Source organism: Podarcis erhardii, assembly GCF_964252035.2.
Source record: "Podarcis erhardii genome assembly, chromosome: 1".
Lineage (NCBI taxonomy): Eukaryota > Metazoa > Chordata > Lepidosauria > Squamata > Lacertidae > Podarcis > Podarcis erhardii.
This window is the reverse complement of record NC_138497.1, coordinates 87,589,807-87,607,367: the sequence shown is the minus strand read 5'-3', so window position 1 is coordinate 87,607,367 and position 17,561 is coordinate 87,589,807. Positions and strand designations below refer to the sequence as shown.

The window sequence follows — 17,561 nt, the reverse complement described above, 5'->3', positions numbered from 1 at the left end:
AGGTTGATTGAGTTCCCCTATGTGGCATATCTCTTCTTTCTTCCCTGTCTGGCAGGCATTGGTCCCTAAATGTTAGAATCAGTTGAGAACTGAGTGATCCAGGGCTGCCAAGCTGCATGCCATAGCTCTTCCACATCTAATTTTAGCTTTTTCACCACTTACTTTATGTCTCGGATGGTGTATGCAACCAGTATTTTGGCTGACAGTTGAGGTTGTTCTTGTTTCCCAAGGTGGGCGGGTTTTCTTTTATTCCGATTAAAACAGAGCTAATTAGGACTTTTTAGGGAGCAAGCATATTGTTCCAAAGTCCATATTCCATGATGGCAAGTACAGCTCAAGAATCCATAGAGTATTTTAGACCTTGATGCCATAATGCTTTGAGGGTAAATCTAGTCATGGATCCAAACAGTTTTGCCCTTGTCCTACTGCTTTCTCCTGGAAAATCCATTATTTTGCAGTAAATCAGAGTAAACATCATCCAGAGAAAACTTGAAAGACGTTTGCTCTGATTCAGCAGTAAACATCAGATTCACTCAGGGCGAAAGTGACAGGGCACAGGCAAGTCTGGATGAGCTCTAGGTCTGAATTGCACCTTTCTCACTCAAAGTCCAGCATGAGCTTTTATTTTTAAATGACCAGGTTGAAAACCTTGTTGCAGAGCCCTCTTGTGGCAAACAACAAAAAAGGCAGAGAACTCTGCTACTGTAGTCTGAGGACCATTATTGATCATGGCAGTGTCCCAAATAGAGTTTATGGCACATGGCAGAGCTTTCCTTCTCATTTGCAAATATACATTTGCTGGTTCTTATAGTGTCCCTCTCTGAAGGGGATGGAGCGGAAGATAGTGTGTGGCTTCATTGGCACTTTTGTCATCCCTGTGCTTGGTTTAAATGACCATTGCTGGCACCAGGCCCTTTACTCTCATTGCTGCTTGTTGACCCTTGCCCTTCTTTTCTGTGCCCTATGACAGGTGTTCCACCACCTTGTGCAGCCCCTGATGGCGATGAGCTTGGTGTTGCAGAGTCAAGTGCAGGAGCTGGCATCTTTGTTGCTCCGAAAGGATGCCGAGATCGAAGACTACCGGGAGAGTGGGGCTACTCTCAGTCGAGGTAAGGAGGGAGGGTGCTGCCTGCACTCTGCTCCACTTTGGGACACAAGCTTCCTTCCTTCCTTCCTTCCTTCCTTCCTTCCTTCCTTCCTTCCTTCCTTCCTCATGGCTGGCACCGAGCATGCAGTCTTTGGCCATTAGCCATCCTGACCTGGATTTCACACACAGCTGCTCCAGACTATTAACCAGAAGCTTTGGGGTCAGTGCCCTGAAGGTGGAAAGAGCTGGACACTGACCAGTAGCTGAAATGCTTGGGGGCTAGCCAAAGGGCTCTTTCCTTTCCTTTGAGCATCTGGCTGCAACCCAGGAGGCTGGGGCCAGTGCCAGCTTGTAAAGGAGCTTGAGTGGAGTCAGGCTGTTCTTTCTGCTCTGTAGGAGCTCTGCAAGCATTTGGAGCAAATGGGGGCTCCCCGAATCAAAGATTGGAAGGGACCACAAAGGGTCATCTAGTCCAACCCCCTATAATACAGGAATCTCAACTAAAGCATCCAAACTTTGCTTTAAAAACCTCCAATGAAGGAGAGTCTACAACCTCCCAAGGGAGTCTGTTCCACTATCAAACAGCTCTTACCATCAGTTCTTGATGTTTAGTTGGAATATCCTTTCTTGTAACTTGAAGCCATTGGTTCATGTCCTACCCTCCAGAGCAGGAGAAAACAATCTTGCTCCATCTTCTATGTAGCAGTCCTTAAGATATTTGAAGATAGCTATCATATCTCTTCTCAGTCTCCTCTTTTCCAAGATAAACATACACAGCTCCTTCAACCATTCCTCATAAGGCTTGGTTCTTCTTACCCCCTGCAAAGTTGCAGATAAGCCTACAGGTGTTCTGTTTCAGATACTTTTGGGGGAAGTCCCATTGCGCTAGCAGTAATCCTTGCATTACAGACAAATGAGTAGAATACCAAGCATAGGAAAAACACATTATAATAAAACACATTTACACAAAGCCACACACAAATCATAAAAAAATATACAAAACAGCCACCAGTAACAGCACCTGCAAGTTTTGGCAGCACAGCTAACAGCAGACAACATTTTAGTCCATCAAAAACCACTGCTTCAATCTGAGACCATCCAGTGCTATAAGGGAGAAGAAATGGCAAGTTACCTTGGAAACCTAGGACAAGAATAAGGCTCTCTGCAGGTCATACATTACCAGGGTTACACCTTCCTGGCCAAGTTGCCATCTCTGGGTATCTGCTTGAACCTCATTTTGGACAGGGAAAGTTGGTCTTAGATTCCAGTTTCCTTTTTTAATTATCAGGTAGTGCAAGATCTTACATCATTGGCTCAAAGAACAAGGGGTCTGACATGGTTCCTATATATGTGCATGTACACATGCACGCAGCTGTGCTTTCTTGCATTTATTTAGCTAGAGGTGGTATTTTGCACAGTTGGATCTTTTACAAAGACTGAACTCCATACATGTGACTTGTCATACCCCACTTCTATATTAGTCTAAAATGACAGGCTGAGTTGGGCCAGGGATTTCCTGAGGCACAGAGAACCGGAGATATGTTCTGTCCCCACAGGGGAGAGCTCTGTGTTCTCAGAGCTAGGAAATAGGATGTAACACAGATGTGTTACATTTGTCCTCAGTTGCCCTAGATAGACCACTGACCTCAGGCCCCTTCCTGGGAGCGAGGTGTAAAGCGCTCTCTTCTTGGAGGTTTACTAGTCATTACCTATGCAGCATGGTCCTCTTATTCACCCTTTTCATTTTTCTTCACACCAACCCTGTGAGGTAGGTTGTCCCTATTAGCAGAGGAGTGGGCTGAGAGAAAGTTTTCCAGACTCCCTTGTGGAGCCTTTGTTTGAACTGGGGTTTGGACTTCAGTCTCTTGGGTTTAACACTATGCATCAGGCCATACATATTACATCATGTTGACATAGTTAGATGCAGTTGTACCCAGGTATATACCAGTTGAATCACTCAGTGCCTAGCTGTGGGCTTGACACAGGAAAAGGGTGTTGACTAATCTTTGTGTGTTCTCAGGTGGGAATGGGATAAGATTGCTTGAGTTATCTTTCAATAGGTGATATATAGCTATTTCCAAGGTAATGTAGCATCTGAAGAATAAAGAGAGCTTGTATACCTGGCCAGATTGGAGCACCACTTACTCTTCTATTGTTGGTACTTCTCTTGCAGAACGTTTAAAGACAGAACCTTTCAATGAAGAATCTTTCCTACAGACATTTGAGACTAAGGTACAAGAATCTTCATGTTTTCATTAAGTTATTGTATAGGATAAATTGCTTCTCCTAATTAATTTGGTAAATGGTAGTATTGTAGGCAGTAGTGACATGTACTCAGAGCTTCTGGTTGTGGTGGTCTGCCAGTGGGATATTTTGATTCTCCAATTCTTCACTGGTTTCCTTCTCCCCTTGCCTCTGGTTGGTTCTTCTTCTCCCTGCAAAGTTATACTAATAGGCATCATGAACTGCAGCTATACATGCATGAGCATGACTGTGCCATGTAGGTGTGCTTTGGTTTTGGTTAACTGTAGGCAGGTATGATTAGTTTAGCATAGGTTTGTGTAATGTTGTCTTTCCAATCTGTTGTACAGTCATGTTGTGAAGTGCCAGAGTAAATGAGCCATTGTTGTGTTGTGCTAGGTTAAGCTGCAGTTAGCATAATATGTGATTGTGTCACGGAGCTTGGATTAATATGGAATCTAAGTGAGAATTTATTTAGGGCATATCTCTCCTGCAAATGTAAAACTGATTTATTAGACATACTGTGTCTCAGGGAATCCCAGGGACTGTAATTTTATGAGATGAAGCTAGGGATCTCTATTGGAAATCCCTCTAACCTCACCAGTTACCATTCCCAATAATCTCTGGGGAACTGTCGCACTTAGTTTGTACTATACATTTGGACAAAATGATGGCATCTGTACATTTGTCAAGTAATTTTTTTACGCCCTTCCCACCAGTGCTAGCACTGAAGCTTCCCATTTCCCCTATGCAAGCAAATACAATTTACCCTTGTTAGCTTTTCTGCTGTTCTTGATAAAGCAGGTGTTAAGACTGTTTTCCAGCAGTCAGAGTTGAGAATCCTGAACATTCCTTATTGCTTTTATGGAGTGTACCCCTTTCCAACCCCATTCTTCCCATTTTGCCATTTTTCTTCTGGGCAGTAACTACTCTCCTCCCCCTTGCCATCTTATCTCCATGTTGGTTGGTTTTCTGCCTCTTCCATCTACTAGTTAAAATAAGCAGCAAATGAAGTCCTATGCTAATGCCAACATTTATAGAGTGCTATGCATTTAGTGGTGTCTGAAGTGGTTGGCTCTTGCTCTTAGGCCATCTTGGCCCATGTGGATTGTCTACATTTTGTGTGTATCATTATCTGCTGATACCCAACCACCAGGGTATTGATGTTAGTGTTTATGAGCTTGTTCTGTTTGGAGCAGGTCCCTTAGCAGCCCTTTTTTACTTTGCTCCAGAACATGGCTGCTGGTTTGAGCCCAAGGAGAGGTTACGCCTAAGCAATATGCACACCTGTCTGTCGGGGTTTCAGCATAGGAGCTTGCTGATTATGTATCAGAGCCCCCAGAGTTTCACCGCTCTTAACAATGTACAAGCTTGTAATTCATGTAATAGGAAATGGCTTGTGGAATTTTCCCACGCTCCTACTCTTACCGGCTGCAGTGATTTCATGCTCTCTTTCCAATGCCACGTGCCGTGACTGAAAGTTTCTTATTCCCTGAAGGCTGAGGAGTGGAGGGTTATAGAGTAAGGTCTGTTGGCATGCACTTGAAAGAGATGGAAAGTTGGGGTTCTCTCTCTGTGTGTTGGTTATATTGGCACGTGCCAGGGCTCAAACTGCTGTGCTGTTCACACTGGTCAAGGTTAATCTCTGTGTCAAAAGAACTATGTGCAAAGTGGCCTTGAGAAAGAGCCTGTATTGGAAGCCCATGAGAGTTACCTAGGGACTGAGACATCTTGATTTTAGAATGAATAAAGGAGTAATAAGGGCAAAAGTCAAATCCTACAGAAGACATTTATCAGCCAAACCATGATGTGAAGAGCAATAAACATGGTCTTTGGCTTTCTGTGAAAGTTGCCAATTGGCAAGCTCTGGACAGTCCTTCCATTTTTTCCACACTGTCTATCCAAGGTCGGTCAAATGACTGGTGTGTGTATGTTTCAGTAGTCCCGTATTTTTCGCCCCATAGGACGCATCGGCCCATAAGGCGCACCTAATTTTTTGGGGGGGGGAATAAAGGGGGGGAATTATTTCCCCCCCAGGCACAGGGCTGGGGCGGGGAAAGCCTGAGCTTCCCCCGACCCCAGTCCCCAGAACAGGCAACTCTCCGCAAGCCGTGGGAGCCCAGCGCCGGGCTCCCACGGCTTGCGAAGAGCTGCACGTAGCTTGAAGCCTGGGCGCGCTGAGCTCAGCATGCCCAGGCTTCGGCATGCAGACAACTCTTCGCAAGTCGTGGGAGCCCAGTGCTGAGCTCCCACGGCTTGCGGAGAGCTGCGCGAAGCCTGCATTCGCCCCATAGGACACACACACATTTCCCCTTCATTTTTGGAGGGGAAAAAGTGCGTCCTCTGGGCCAAAAATACAGTAATTGTTTTATGATAGTAGGGACAGGATTCCAGAGTGCAGCACTAGAACCAATGGGTGGATATTGCAGGGAAACAGATTTTGGCTAAATATTAGGGGAAATTTCCAGATTGCCTCTGGAGATAATGGGCTTTCCTTCCCTGGAGATATTTAAGACACAAACTGGACTGCCATTTGTCAGATGCTGTAAGAATCCAACACCAAGCAGAAGGCTGGATTGGATGATCTCTAAGATCCCATTCAACTTCATTATTCTATGATAATATTGCCACTTCCTTTAAATCAGGCCTGTGCAACTAGTCACCCACCAGACTAAAAGTAGGCCACCAGCCATGTATGGCATCCTACCAGGACCTTTGTATCTTCTGGTTTTCCTGTCTTCGTTCTGGACAGCATTTGGTTTGGTGGGTCATACATTGTGCAGGCCTGTCTAGGGTGTAGCTGACAGCTATACTCCTGTGAATGTATGATGCTAGTTAGTGGACATCAGGGTAGCCTACTTCCAATATTTCAGTGGTAGAATGCATGCTTTCCATGCAAAAGGTCCCAGGTTCCATCACTGGACTCTCCCAAGTAGGGCTGGGGAAGATCTCTCCCTGCCTGAGACTCTGGAGAGCCATTTCCAGTCAGTGTTGTAAACAATGCTGAGCTAAATGAACCAGTGGCCTGACTTTTTTAGTATAAAGCAGTTTCCTTTGTTCAAATTCAGAGGATGAAGTTGCAGACCTCTTTAAATTATCGACTTAAGTTTTTGACACAATTGTCTGGGACACTTCCAAAAGTAAAATTGGGGTGGTTTTCAGCTAAGTTTTCCTTGGAGTAGACCCACTGAAATTAATGAATATGACTAAGTTAGGTCCATTAATTTCAGTGTGTCTGCCCTGTATAAAACTTAATAGCTTATGAAGGGCTACTATACGAAGGGAGGAATTTAGTGTCACACTAAGGCTATCATTACATCAAGGAAACTTTTTGGCTTGCCAGAAAGAGCAATTTCTCCCTCTCCTCCCCCCACATGCTGTTACAGGGGTTCTTCTGATCCTTCTGGGCCATCTTTTTCCCCCTTTTTTTTGAGGAAGGGACTCAGTTGTAGAGAAGTGGAAACCCCATTGCACAATCACACCCATAGTGTATACAACTGAGTGGAAAGCTGAGCTGAGAAAACAAGGATTGGTGGTTCAGTGCCCAATTTGGTAGGTGAGACCAGCTGGTGAGGGCCTGGTGCATTGAGAAATTGAAGACAAGTTGAAGAGGGTGCTGAGCATAGAATGAAAGATGTCAAGAGACTGGAAGGGCAGTTTCCCTTCAGAAGAGGGATGGATAATAATAAATGTGTTTTCCTTTTTATGAAAGGTAATGAAAAAGAAAGAGGGAGCACCTGTTCTTTCCTGGCCCTAGTAAGAGTCCAGAAGAGAAAAAGGAGGCTATTCTAGGTGGCTTTAATTTTTTTATTTTGACAGAGATTCTAATAATATGTCTTGAGGCTATTTGCAGACAGGGTTTTAGGAGTTCCTTTTGAGAATTAGATGAGTTGTTGGGCTATTAGAGAATGTGTTGATGGAGGAAGGGTGGGCAGTACTCAGCAATGCATGCTAATCTTTCTTCAGTGCATGAATACTGTCTGAAGACCTCTACTTCTGTGCAGTCCTTAAGGGTTTTCATGCCAGGTAAGGGCAGCTGCTGTTCCCTATTCTACTTTTCTTATGCTGCTCTGTAGGAGGCTTTTTTTATGGGCATTTTGTGCTGCAGCCTGCTTATCGGTAGACACAAGTCTGGGCAGCAAAGAGCTATTGTACCTACAATTCCTCAAGCTGCACAGCAAGCCTGGACCTTGGTCCGGAACCATATTTGTCTTAGCTGCTCATTTGCAAGTAACTGTTGATTCAAATATAGCCTGTCCCCAAGAATATTTCCCCAGAATATTTTTGTGTACCATGGTCCTGACTTTTGTGCTGCACCTTTGTCCGTCTCTGCGCAGTTAGCTCCAGCAAACAGGATGTGGAGGGCTCATGGGTCAACCTGGGCTGGACCAGAAGGATGTGCCATCAAAATAAGCAATGCTGAAGAGGAAGATAAACAAACAGGCGGCTCCCCAGTGTGTCCGTCACTGCTGTAGCTGGGCAGGCTAAGTGAGTGATAGAGCAGGGAGTGTGGACATCTGCAGAAGAGCACCCTCCCACTGATGTCAGTAAGCACTGGGTCAAAGCTGCTGTTAGCACAACGGAGGGAGGAGGGGGGGTTCCCTCCCCTGGATTAGGGTTAAGAGGGCTAGACAAGGGGTGCACGTCAGTGTTTTGAAAGTCTCCTGGGGATTGTGGAGGGAGGAATTGGGAGAACTGATCTGGGAAGTCACTTTGGCACTGCCATGCTTGTTGTAGGGGCTAGAAAGAGTGTGGAAGGAATGTTAGTGGCATATACATATATATGTACATATGACTTTTAATTCTTAGACTTCAGCTGCAATCTTAACACCACTTGCTTGGAAATAAGCTCCATTGATTTCAATAGGACTTCCTTCTGAATACGCACAATTACAACTGTGCTGTTAAAATGATTGAATGATCATTCCCAGAAGACTCTGTGAACTATAATTTTGAGAGAGATACTAAGGATTTCTAACATCCTCAACACCTTTGCAAATTACAGTTATTTGGGGGAATCCATGACACTTATATGTTGGTTTTATACTATATAGTGGATAGATGATGATGATGATGATGATTTATTACATTTGTATACCGCCCTTCAGCTGAAGATCCAGGGTGGTTCACAACAGAAAAATACAAAATGAGAATACAGAATACAGAATAAAACAAAAATAAACTGATAACCCCCTCCTACAAACACATTTTAAAAGCCATAGAATGTTAATCAGCAGAATGTGTGGTTGAAGAGAAATGTTTTTGCCTGGCAGCTAAAGATATGTAATGAAGGCATCAGGTGAGCCTCCATGGGGAGAGTTTTCCACAAATGAGGAGCCACTGCAGAAAAGGCCCGTTCTTGTGTTACCACCCTCCAGACCTCTCATGAAGGGCCTCAGATGATGGTCACAGGGTCTGGTTTGGTTCATATTGGGAGAGGCAGTCCTTGAAGTATTGCAGTCCTACACCATTTAGAACTATATAGATCAAAACCAGCACTTTGAATTGGGCCCAGAAACTAATTGGCAGCCAGTGTAGTCAGGTCAGGATTGGTGTAATATGCTCAAATTGTCTTGTCCAAGTGAGCAACCTGGTCACTAAATTCTGCACCAGCTGAATTTCAGAGGCGGCCTTACATATAGCGTGTTGCAGTAATCTAACCTAGAAATGTTGGTGGTGATAACAATAATAAGTAATATAGACCTGTATGTTTTGGATGCTGAAGGCCCCGTTTCAATCCCTGGTATCTTCAGGTAGGGCTAGGAAAGGCTGTTGTCAGAAACCCTGGTGAGTTAGATAATACTGAACTAGAAGGATCAATATGGGGTTCCTCTGAGAGTGGCCTAAATTATTTTGTGTTGGGAAGTAGGCTTGGGACAGCAGGGTGAGGGTTCTTCCTTTTTAGTTTGGGGCTGTCTCATACTGGCTTAGATGGCACATAAGTAGAAAACTCTGGGTAGGACAGTTCTGGAAAAAGCCCTGCTTCCCTGGATTTCCCAGGTCGCTGAAATGCTCAGCCTGGCCTCACCTAGCACCTGCCTGCTTGTTGCCCAGCTCACCACACTGTCATTTTTATTGGTGCTAAAAATATTCTCCTTGAGAGAAGCAGCTATTGTTTGGCAGGCAGCAGTGATCCTCCTGCATTACAGACGGCCGTGGCAGTGACCTTCACTCCGTTTGCCAGCTCCATTTGCAGAGGGAGGGAGAGGAAGCTACTGTTCCTGTCACCTCCTTCCTTCTGGGGAATGGTTTTCATTAGCAAAAGGTGGCTGTGGTTTGCAGCCTAGAGAAGCATGGGAGCTGGGTTTGCTGGGAAAACATGGCAATTTCCATGGCTGAGGGGCACCACCTGCAACAGTTGGCAAGCAAATGTCTTGTAGAATTTCTCTTGGCCATCTCCTGTATCACTTGGCTGTGAGTTTGGGATAAAGGGGGGGGGGAGAGGGACTAGCTTTTTAAAATTATGATTCTACCTAGCCCCCCCTTTTTCTTAAAAAAAGAGTTATTAGCAACCTTTGCTAGGAAATTATCCTTGCTAGGAAATTATCCACAAGCTGAGAATTCAATAAATATTTTGATGCATCCTTCTCTGTGAACTATAATTATTTATTGAACTTATTAATTACTTTTAAAAGCAACTCAAAGCAACTTTCAAAAATAGTGGTACTTAACTCTAAAGCTTCCTGAGTGACTTTGGGCCAAATTCTGTCTCTCAGCCTACTAACCTTCCTCACAGAGACCTTGTGAGAATAAAAATGGAGAAAAACCCTTGTATGCTGCTTTGAACTCCTAACAGGAGGGAAAGATACAAATTATTCAGACCGTAGACTGTAGTTTTCTCTATACTAACAGAGAAACAAGCAAGATAAATATGAGCTCTCAGTACAGGATGGCAAACATGAGCTAATAGGCATTACTGAAACTTGGTAGGATGAGAATCATGACTGGAATGTAGAAATTGAGGTGAATGACCTATTCAAAAGGAATAGAGGAGACAAGAGGGGAGGAGTAGCAGCATTATATGTAAAGGATGTGTACACTTGTGAAGACATCCATTTGGAAAATGGAATACAGATTAAGAGGATATGGGTAAAAATTGTAGGAGAGGGAAACAACAGTGACACTGAGGTTGTAAGCTATAGACCTCCAAGCTAGACTGAAGATTTGGATGATGCCTTCCTACAGCAGATTACCAAATATTCAAAAAAGAAGAAATATAGTAGTGGTAAGAGACTTCAACTACCCCAATATCTGTTGGAACTCAAACTCTGCCAAGAGTATAAGGTCCAACAAATACTCAAAGAGAAGAGTCCAAGATGGATGGGAGTTTCTTAAAGGTGAACTACTGAAGAGACAAATGCAGACAATTCCAGCAAGAAAGAAAAGTGGGAGGCACCTAAAGAAACTAGTGTGGCTGCATAAGGGGCTTGCAGGTGAGCTGAGATTTAAGAAGAGCATATATAAGAAATGTAAGAATCGGGAAACCATGAAGGAAGAATATACTTGAGTAGCCAACAGTTGGCAGGGATAAGGTCAAGTTTTCTTAAGCTCAGAATGAGCTCAAACTTGCAAGAGAGGTTAAAAATAATTTTTTAAAAAATTCATTGGCTGTGTTCAGAATAAGAATAATAAGCAAATAGTTGGTCTTCTGTGTAGAGAAGATGGAAAAATTATACAGTATTGGGTGACAGAGAGAAGGCGGAACTGCTCAACCCCTACTTTGCCTTTTGAGAAAAACCTCAACACCAAAAGGAAAGCAATGCCCAATCTGATGATAAAAGAATAAACGATGCAAGGAAGGATCTGCAGCTCAATATAGGAAAAGAGGTGTTAGAGTAGTATAGTAGTAGTATATTCAGAAGAAGTATAGTCTAAAATGCATAGTACCACATGCTACTTCTACATCTTTAAATTGGCTCTAACATTTAAGACTGTGTGTGTTCTGCGATCCCACACAAGTACAAAATCTTTGATACTAACCTGATCATCATGGTTCGTTGGTTTGTTTTTTGAAGTTTCTAGATCCTATGGCTGTGAAAACATGCAGACGTGGGAACACAGGAAGACCAGCCCATTTTGCATGCTGCATTAAACTGTATGGTTTAATATGCAAGGGGGAGGAAACAGGTTGGATTTGGGCAAAGGTAGAGCATCCACTTTGCAAGCAGAAGATCCCTGGTTCAACTCTCAGCATCTCCAGGTAAGGCTGAGAGGGGCTCCCTATCTGAAACCCTGGAGAGATGCTGCCTATCTTTGCTGGCAATACTGAGCTAGATGGACCCAGTGGTCTGACAATGCAAGGCAGCTTCCCATGTTCTATGAGTTCGCTTGTCGTGATGTGTAAACCGTGAGCAGTAAGCCACTGAATACACATTGGCTTCTGCTTATGGTATGGCTTGTTTGAGGAGAAAGACACCACGAGCTCATGTTTGCACTTTGAGAAGCTGGAATCTGCCTTGTTTCTCCCCTGCACAGCATAGTCAGGCGCAAGGGAAGGAGCAAAATGCTTGTGTGTGTTAAATTGTAGTTAAACTGTTGCAAATCAGACCTTGGGAAGCTGCCTTGTACCAATTGGTCCATCTAGCTCAGTTTTATCTACTGGGAATGAATTTCCAGGGATTCTGACAGGAATCATTCCCAGTCCTACCTTGAGATATTAGGGATTGAAACGGACCTTCTGCTTTCACAACAAGTGCTCTGGCACTGAACTTCAACCCAGCCTGGAAGTGTGTGGTCAACACCTGGTGAAATCTCAGAAGCGGAGCATTAAGCAATTAAGGGTTTCCAGTGGCCAGGGAGTAGGATTTCAGTGTCTTGCCTATGTCATTGTCCCACACAGCTAGCATATTTTAATTTGCACTATTAGGCTGCAGAAGCCATCTTTTCTTTTTTCTTGTTTTAAAAAAAGCACAAAGCGCACACAGCCCTGCTTACACTTTTTCCACAAATGAAAAGATCCTACAGCTGGTCCTATATATAGGGCAACTAGAAAAACAACCTTGGTGAAAGGTAGACTGACATAGAAAGGTGCAGATGAGCCCATGAAATGGAACAGAAAGGTTCTGTCAATGCATAATATTGTCAATATTGTGGAAGGGTAATTATTACCTGCATCAGTGACTCAGTATAGAGTTGCCCAAGCTAGTTATGTACGGGGTTGTGTATGTATTCATGCTTCCACTTGGCATGATCTTATGGCTCTCCTACCCCATTTGTTTGCCATCCAGGCGTCTTTCAGAGGGTGAGCCGCTGTATTTATTTATTGATTTAGGCATAATCAGGTGAGGAGGGAGTTGGCGTGGAGCAGGAACCACAGACCGTTTACCCTGGCTTGTGAGTCAGCTGGGCTGCATGCTGCTGAAACCAGACTGGGCACAGCAGCCCCTGAAATAGAGGCCAGACCACAAGCTTGAGAACAAACCCCAGTGGCAGGAGCAGCAAGGCTGCTGTTGGCTGCTGTCCTGGGGTGTACTTCTGCCAAACCTGGGTTCCTTTCTATGGGATCCATTCTTGAAATGTGGAGTGAATCACCATAGTGAGCATCTGAATGGGGTACTCTGCTTGTGTTCCTTGCAGGGTGGAGGATGTGCGGGCTGGCCAATACTGGAGCTGGGGCAGTGGCTATTCCCCATGTGTTCAGCACTTACGTCATTTAATATTTGAGGGCTTCTGGCCATGCCCCAGCTGCTAGTGCTGGCCAGGAAAGGCCTTGTTGCCTTTCTTTCCAAGGCATACCATGAATAGAATCTAGTCCTCCTACTCTTAAGGCACAAACATTTTCTCTGATGCAAGGACAGCTGATGAACTCTTAAATCTCTCTCCTTTCCTCTCAATACCAGAGCATGAAAGTGTGTTGACTTTCTTGTTGTTGTTGTTGTTGTTAGATAAAGGAAAGAAGCATAGTGGATTAGATTGCAGGCCTGTACATATTCCCCCACTCCAATAAGCAATAGCTGGCCTTTCTGGGATTAGAATAAGATGACAATCTTATTCCAGTGCAGAAAAAGAAAATGCAGGCAAGAGGAACAAGAAGATTCTGATCTTTTGTGTGTAAGCATCCACGGACAGATCTTATTTGTGTTCTCTGCAGTGTGATATATGGGCTATGCTTCAGCAGGTAGTATGAAAATGAGCAGTCAGTGTTTTCTGTAAGGCTCAGAAATCAAAGGGGTCCTTGCATATGACTTCCAGCAGCTGTCAAAAGGGAGAGAGATGTAGAGCACCCTTCTATTAGCTCTCTGCCTTTCCTTTCCTTGTCATTGATTATAACTTTCCTCACCTTTTTGCAAATGTCTAGGTAAAAACCCAGATGTATAAATTATGTATAGAATTTGGATCTGGTGGGAGGGGCAGAATGTGCCAAGTTCTGCCTGGGGTGGATTAATTTGTAAAGCGGTATCCATGGCATGTGACAAATCAGAGCCATACAACATTTAAAAACACTTTGTACTGATCTTTCTGCCAGTAATAGCTACTTGCTGCCACCTTCTCTGTGTTTGTAATGATGCTTCTTGTGTTCTTTATCTTAATGTAATGGTACAGCTTTGGATTCCTGCAGCAGGAAAACTAGTGAGCACATTTTGAAGCAGAAGGTTGGTTGAAGGCTAGTGGGACTTTGCAGGGATGTGTGCTGGGTGAACTTGGCTGGAAAGGACCAAATTGCCAAAGTGTAAAGATCTAGCAAATATGACTTCAATAATTTCAGGCTCATTGTCTATTGCCTGCCCTAGGGGGAAATGGATACAGGTCTTTAGAAATCGTTTTGCAGCAAAACAAATATAATATTGGTTTAATTTTATCAATTGGTGGCAGGCATATCTGCTGAAGTTAATTGCACTGTTTGGAAAAAGTTATTTGTCCACATTTGCTGTCATAAGTGAGTTCTGTGCTCGTGTTTGATTTTCATAGCTCTTCCATGAAATAGGACAAGGTCTGAATCAAGGCATAACAGGAAACTGGACTTCTTGCTAGTGTTTGAAACAAGGACCCCTCCATGTTGTTCTACCCTGCTTTTTGTCATTCCATTTCCCCATCTGTGTTCATTTGTATCTACCTCCTGAGATTATATATGTACCTCTGTGGGTTGAAGGAAACACTGGAAAGAAGATGCTGTCCATATTAAAGAGGTACTGTCAAGTTGTCAGTGGATTAGGCCTGTCTGTAGTGTGCTGTCCTCCATAGATGTCCTCAGTGGCAGGATACTAGACCATTTGTGGGTTCCTCTATTTGTACCTCTACTTTTCCAAATGCGTGTGAGCTGCTTCACTGATGGTCTTGCCTGTGCGGTTGTGTGACTCCCCTACCCCATCCCTGGAATATATATGTGTTTTTTTGTGTTTTTTTAATAATATTTATTAGAAATTTCCAATTACAACAAAATAAAAAGAAAAACAAAACATCCGAATTTAAGATCTTATTTTCAATAACATATTTCCAGGACTTCCCCTCCCCTCCCCCTCTTGTATTCCAATTATTACAAATAAATTCAGCAAGTTCTTATCCCAGATTTTGAACTTATTATCATTAGCCCAATTTTAAAAATATTTTCCCATCCCCTAAAATCGACCTGTTCCCTTCCACGTGTTCCCCCCTTTGATATACAATACAGATTAAAATAATCAAATATAATTAATTAGGATAAAATTATAAAATATAATTAAAATAATCAAATATAATTTTACGCCCTTTGGATTCCAAATTTCCCTCCCCCCTTTCCCGGTTGCGTTCCCAATGTTCATCAACGTCTGATGTCTTCCTGGAGCTCCCACATCTATCTAGGCCATAGTCCTTTACCAGTCATCCCTGGAATATATATGTTGAAGCCACCCAGACAAGGAATATTAGTCTGGCAGTGTACACATGTGTACAATGCATTATTATTTTTACAGCGTGCCAATATTTATTTAGAGGGAGACAGACCTGCATGCATGTACATCTGTAGTGTTTATATACTTTTACTGCTGTGATGTGTAGATGTAAATATGGTCAAGAGGTGGGTGCTGTAGTTAGCCTAACACCTCCATATCAAAGGGTGTTGTGGCTGACCAAGCTACCACTGGAGACAAATTGGCCTTCCACTCCCTTGGAACTCCTCTGGGGGATGAGAACATGTCTCCTTTCGTTGATTGCCCAAGGATACTGACTCACCTGACTTTGCTTTTGGACAGGAAGGGTGTTGTAGGGCATTACTTGTACCCCTCAGACAAGCTGCCTGGTCTTAAGAGAATCAACAGAAGCCTCTTGTATGACTTGGTAGCCCACAGTTTCTTATAGATTGCTTAGTGACATATTAAGAACTTAAAAAGAGCCAAAGAGCTATCTTGTCTAGCACTATGTTTCTCCTAGTGGCCAACCAGAGGCCTCTCAGAAGCCCACAAGCAAGACATGAGTGTAATGTTTCTTAACCAACGATATTCAGAGGCACACTGGAGCTAATATTTCACCATCATAGCTAGTAGCTATTGATAACCTTGTCCTCTATGAATTTGCCCAATCCACCTTTAAAGCCATCTAAGTTAGGGACACGGGTGGTGCTGTGGGTTAAACCACAGAGCCTAGGGCTTGGCAGTCAGAAGGTCGATGGTTCAAATCCCCGTGACGGGGTGAGCTCCTGTTGCTTGGTTCCTGCTCCTGCCAACCTAGCAGTTTGAAAGCACTCAGTGCAAGTAGATAAATAGGTACTGCTCCGGCGGGAAGGTAAATGGCGTTTCCATGTGCTGCTCTGGTTTGCCAGAAGCGGCTTAGTCATGCTGGCCACATGATGCGGAAGCTGTATGCCAACTCCCTTGGCCAATAAAGTGAGATGAGCGCTGCAACCCCAGAGTCATCTGCAACTGGACCTAACGGTCAAGGGTACCTTTACGTTTACATTAGTGGCTATCACCACACCTTGCATTACAAATATACCTTCTGTGAAGAAGTACTTCCTTTTGTTTGTCCTGAATCTCCTACTATTATGCTTCCTTGGATGATGCCCAAGTTCTAGCATTGTGAGAGAGGGAGAGAAAAATTTGGCCATTCCCAATTCTCCTGGCTTCACAGTAAGGTGACCAGCACATTTCTGGGGATCCGATCTGAGCATTTGACAAACCCTGCCCCCTGTCATTTGAAAACAATGAGGCAATACGAAGCCTATTTTCATATATTTCATATTTGCAATTATGAATATTATTTGGCTGTTTAGGAGATGGGAGAAGAGAAAGTACAAGAGGGCACTTAAAGTTGGGAGAGGCATCAAGCTAAAAGGTTTCTCTCTCCTGTATGGCAGAGGTGGCTAACTTTTTTATTTTAGCTAGAGTTTCACACTTGCCCATGGCTAACTGGACCACATGCCACTAGTGGGTGTGGCCATTCTGAACACACTCACGTACTAACAGGCAGCACACCCACCCACACCCTACCAGCGCAGAACAACTGAGGAATGAAGTTGCTCATCAAATGGTTGATCAGGTAACTAGGGAGGGAGCAATTTGCATCCTCATCAGGGTGCTGGGATTTGTCTTCCCCAGTGCTGTGTCTAAATTGGTCTCCTTTTTGCTACCACTTCTGCCAAAATCTGTGGGATCATGGAGGTCCAGATCAGGCCTCTGAACTGATTATTAGCTCTAGGACATGCCTGCACAGGAAGCTTCCCAGGCTCCCAGCTGATGCAGCTACACACAATGAGCGGTGTTAGAAGCAGCTCCAGAGAAGCAGAGGTCTGAGGTGATAAGAGATTCCTTGCACCAAAATCTTACTTCACTTATGTCCTGTTCACAACCCAGTATCTGACAATATTGACTGTGTGGACAGCCGGGAGATCAGGGCAGGCTGTATATGGGAGCTGTGGTGCTTTTATGGCTCTTTGGTATGTTGCCCTAGGAGGACACAGGGAATGCTTAGCCAGTTGCATTGCAGAAGTAGCTTTACAGTCATGAATTGTAAGTTTCATCTTCCAGTGCTATACATAATCACACCTGCTGCCTGGATTGGGTGTTGAATGCATAGTTGTGGTAGCATCTCATCAGTGGTAACAAAGAGGCAGGCTGATGTCCATGTTAGAACTTGGCATTTCCAGGTAGCAGTAAGAGGTTACTGACCCAGACCCTGGAGAGACTTCTTCTGAGGAACATTGGGGAGTACCTCAGGATAAATGAGGACCTAGAGAAACCTACAGTCATCTCAAGACAACCTGATATCCATCCTGGACCTCAGAAGCAAAGGTAGTAGTACACCTGATAGGAAACTCAGAACT

At 43.9% G+C, this 17,561-nt stretch overlaps 1 protein-coding gene across 3 annotated transcripts in view; it reads left to right on the top strand.

The window, feature by feature from the left end:
• NHEJ1 (non-homologous end joining factor 1) overlaps nt 1–17,561 on the top strand; it is a 128,387-nt gene that overhangs the window by 6,749 nt on the left and 104,077 nt on the right. For all 3 annotated transcript variants that reach the window (XM_081853359.1, XM_081853357.1, XM_081853358.1), the window contains 2 exons: nt 971–1,109; nt 3,261–3,319. In XM_081853359.1, the coding sequence (XP_081709485.1) occupies nt 971–1,109; nt 3,261–3,319 (198 nt within the window). The remainder of the gene's footprint in view (nt 1–970; nt 1,110–3,260; nt 3,320–17,561) is intronic.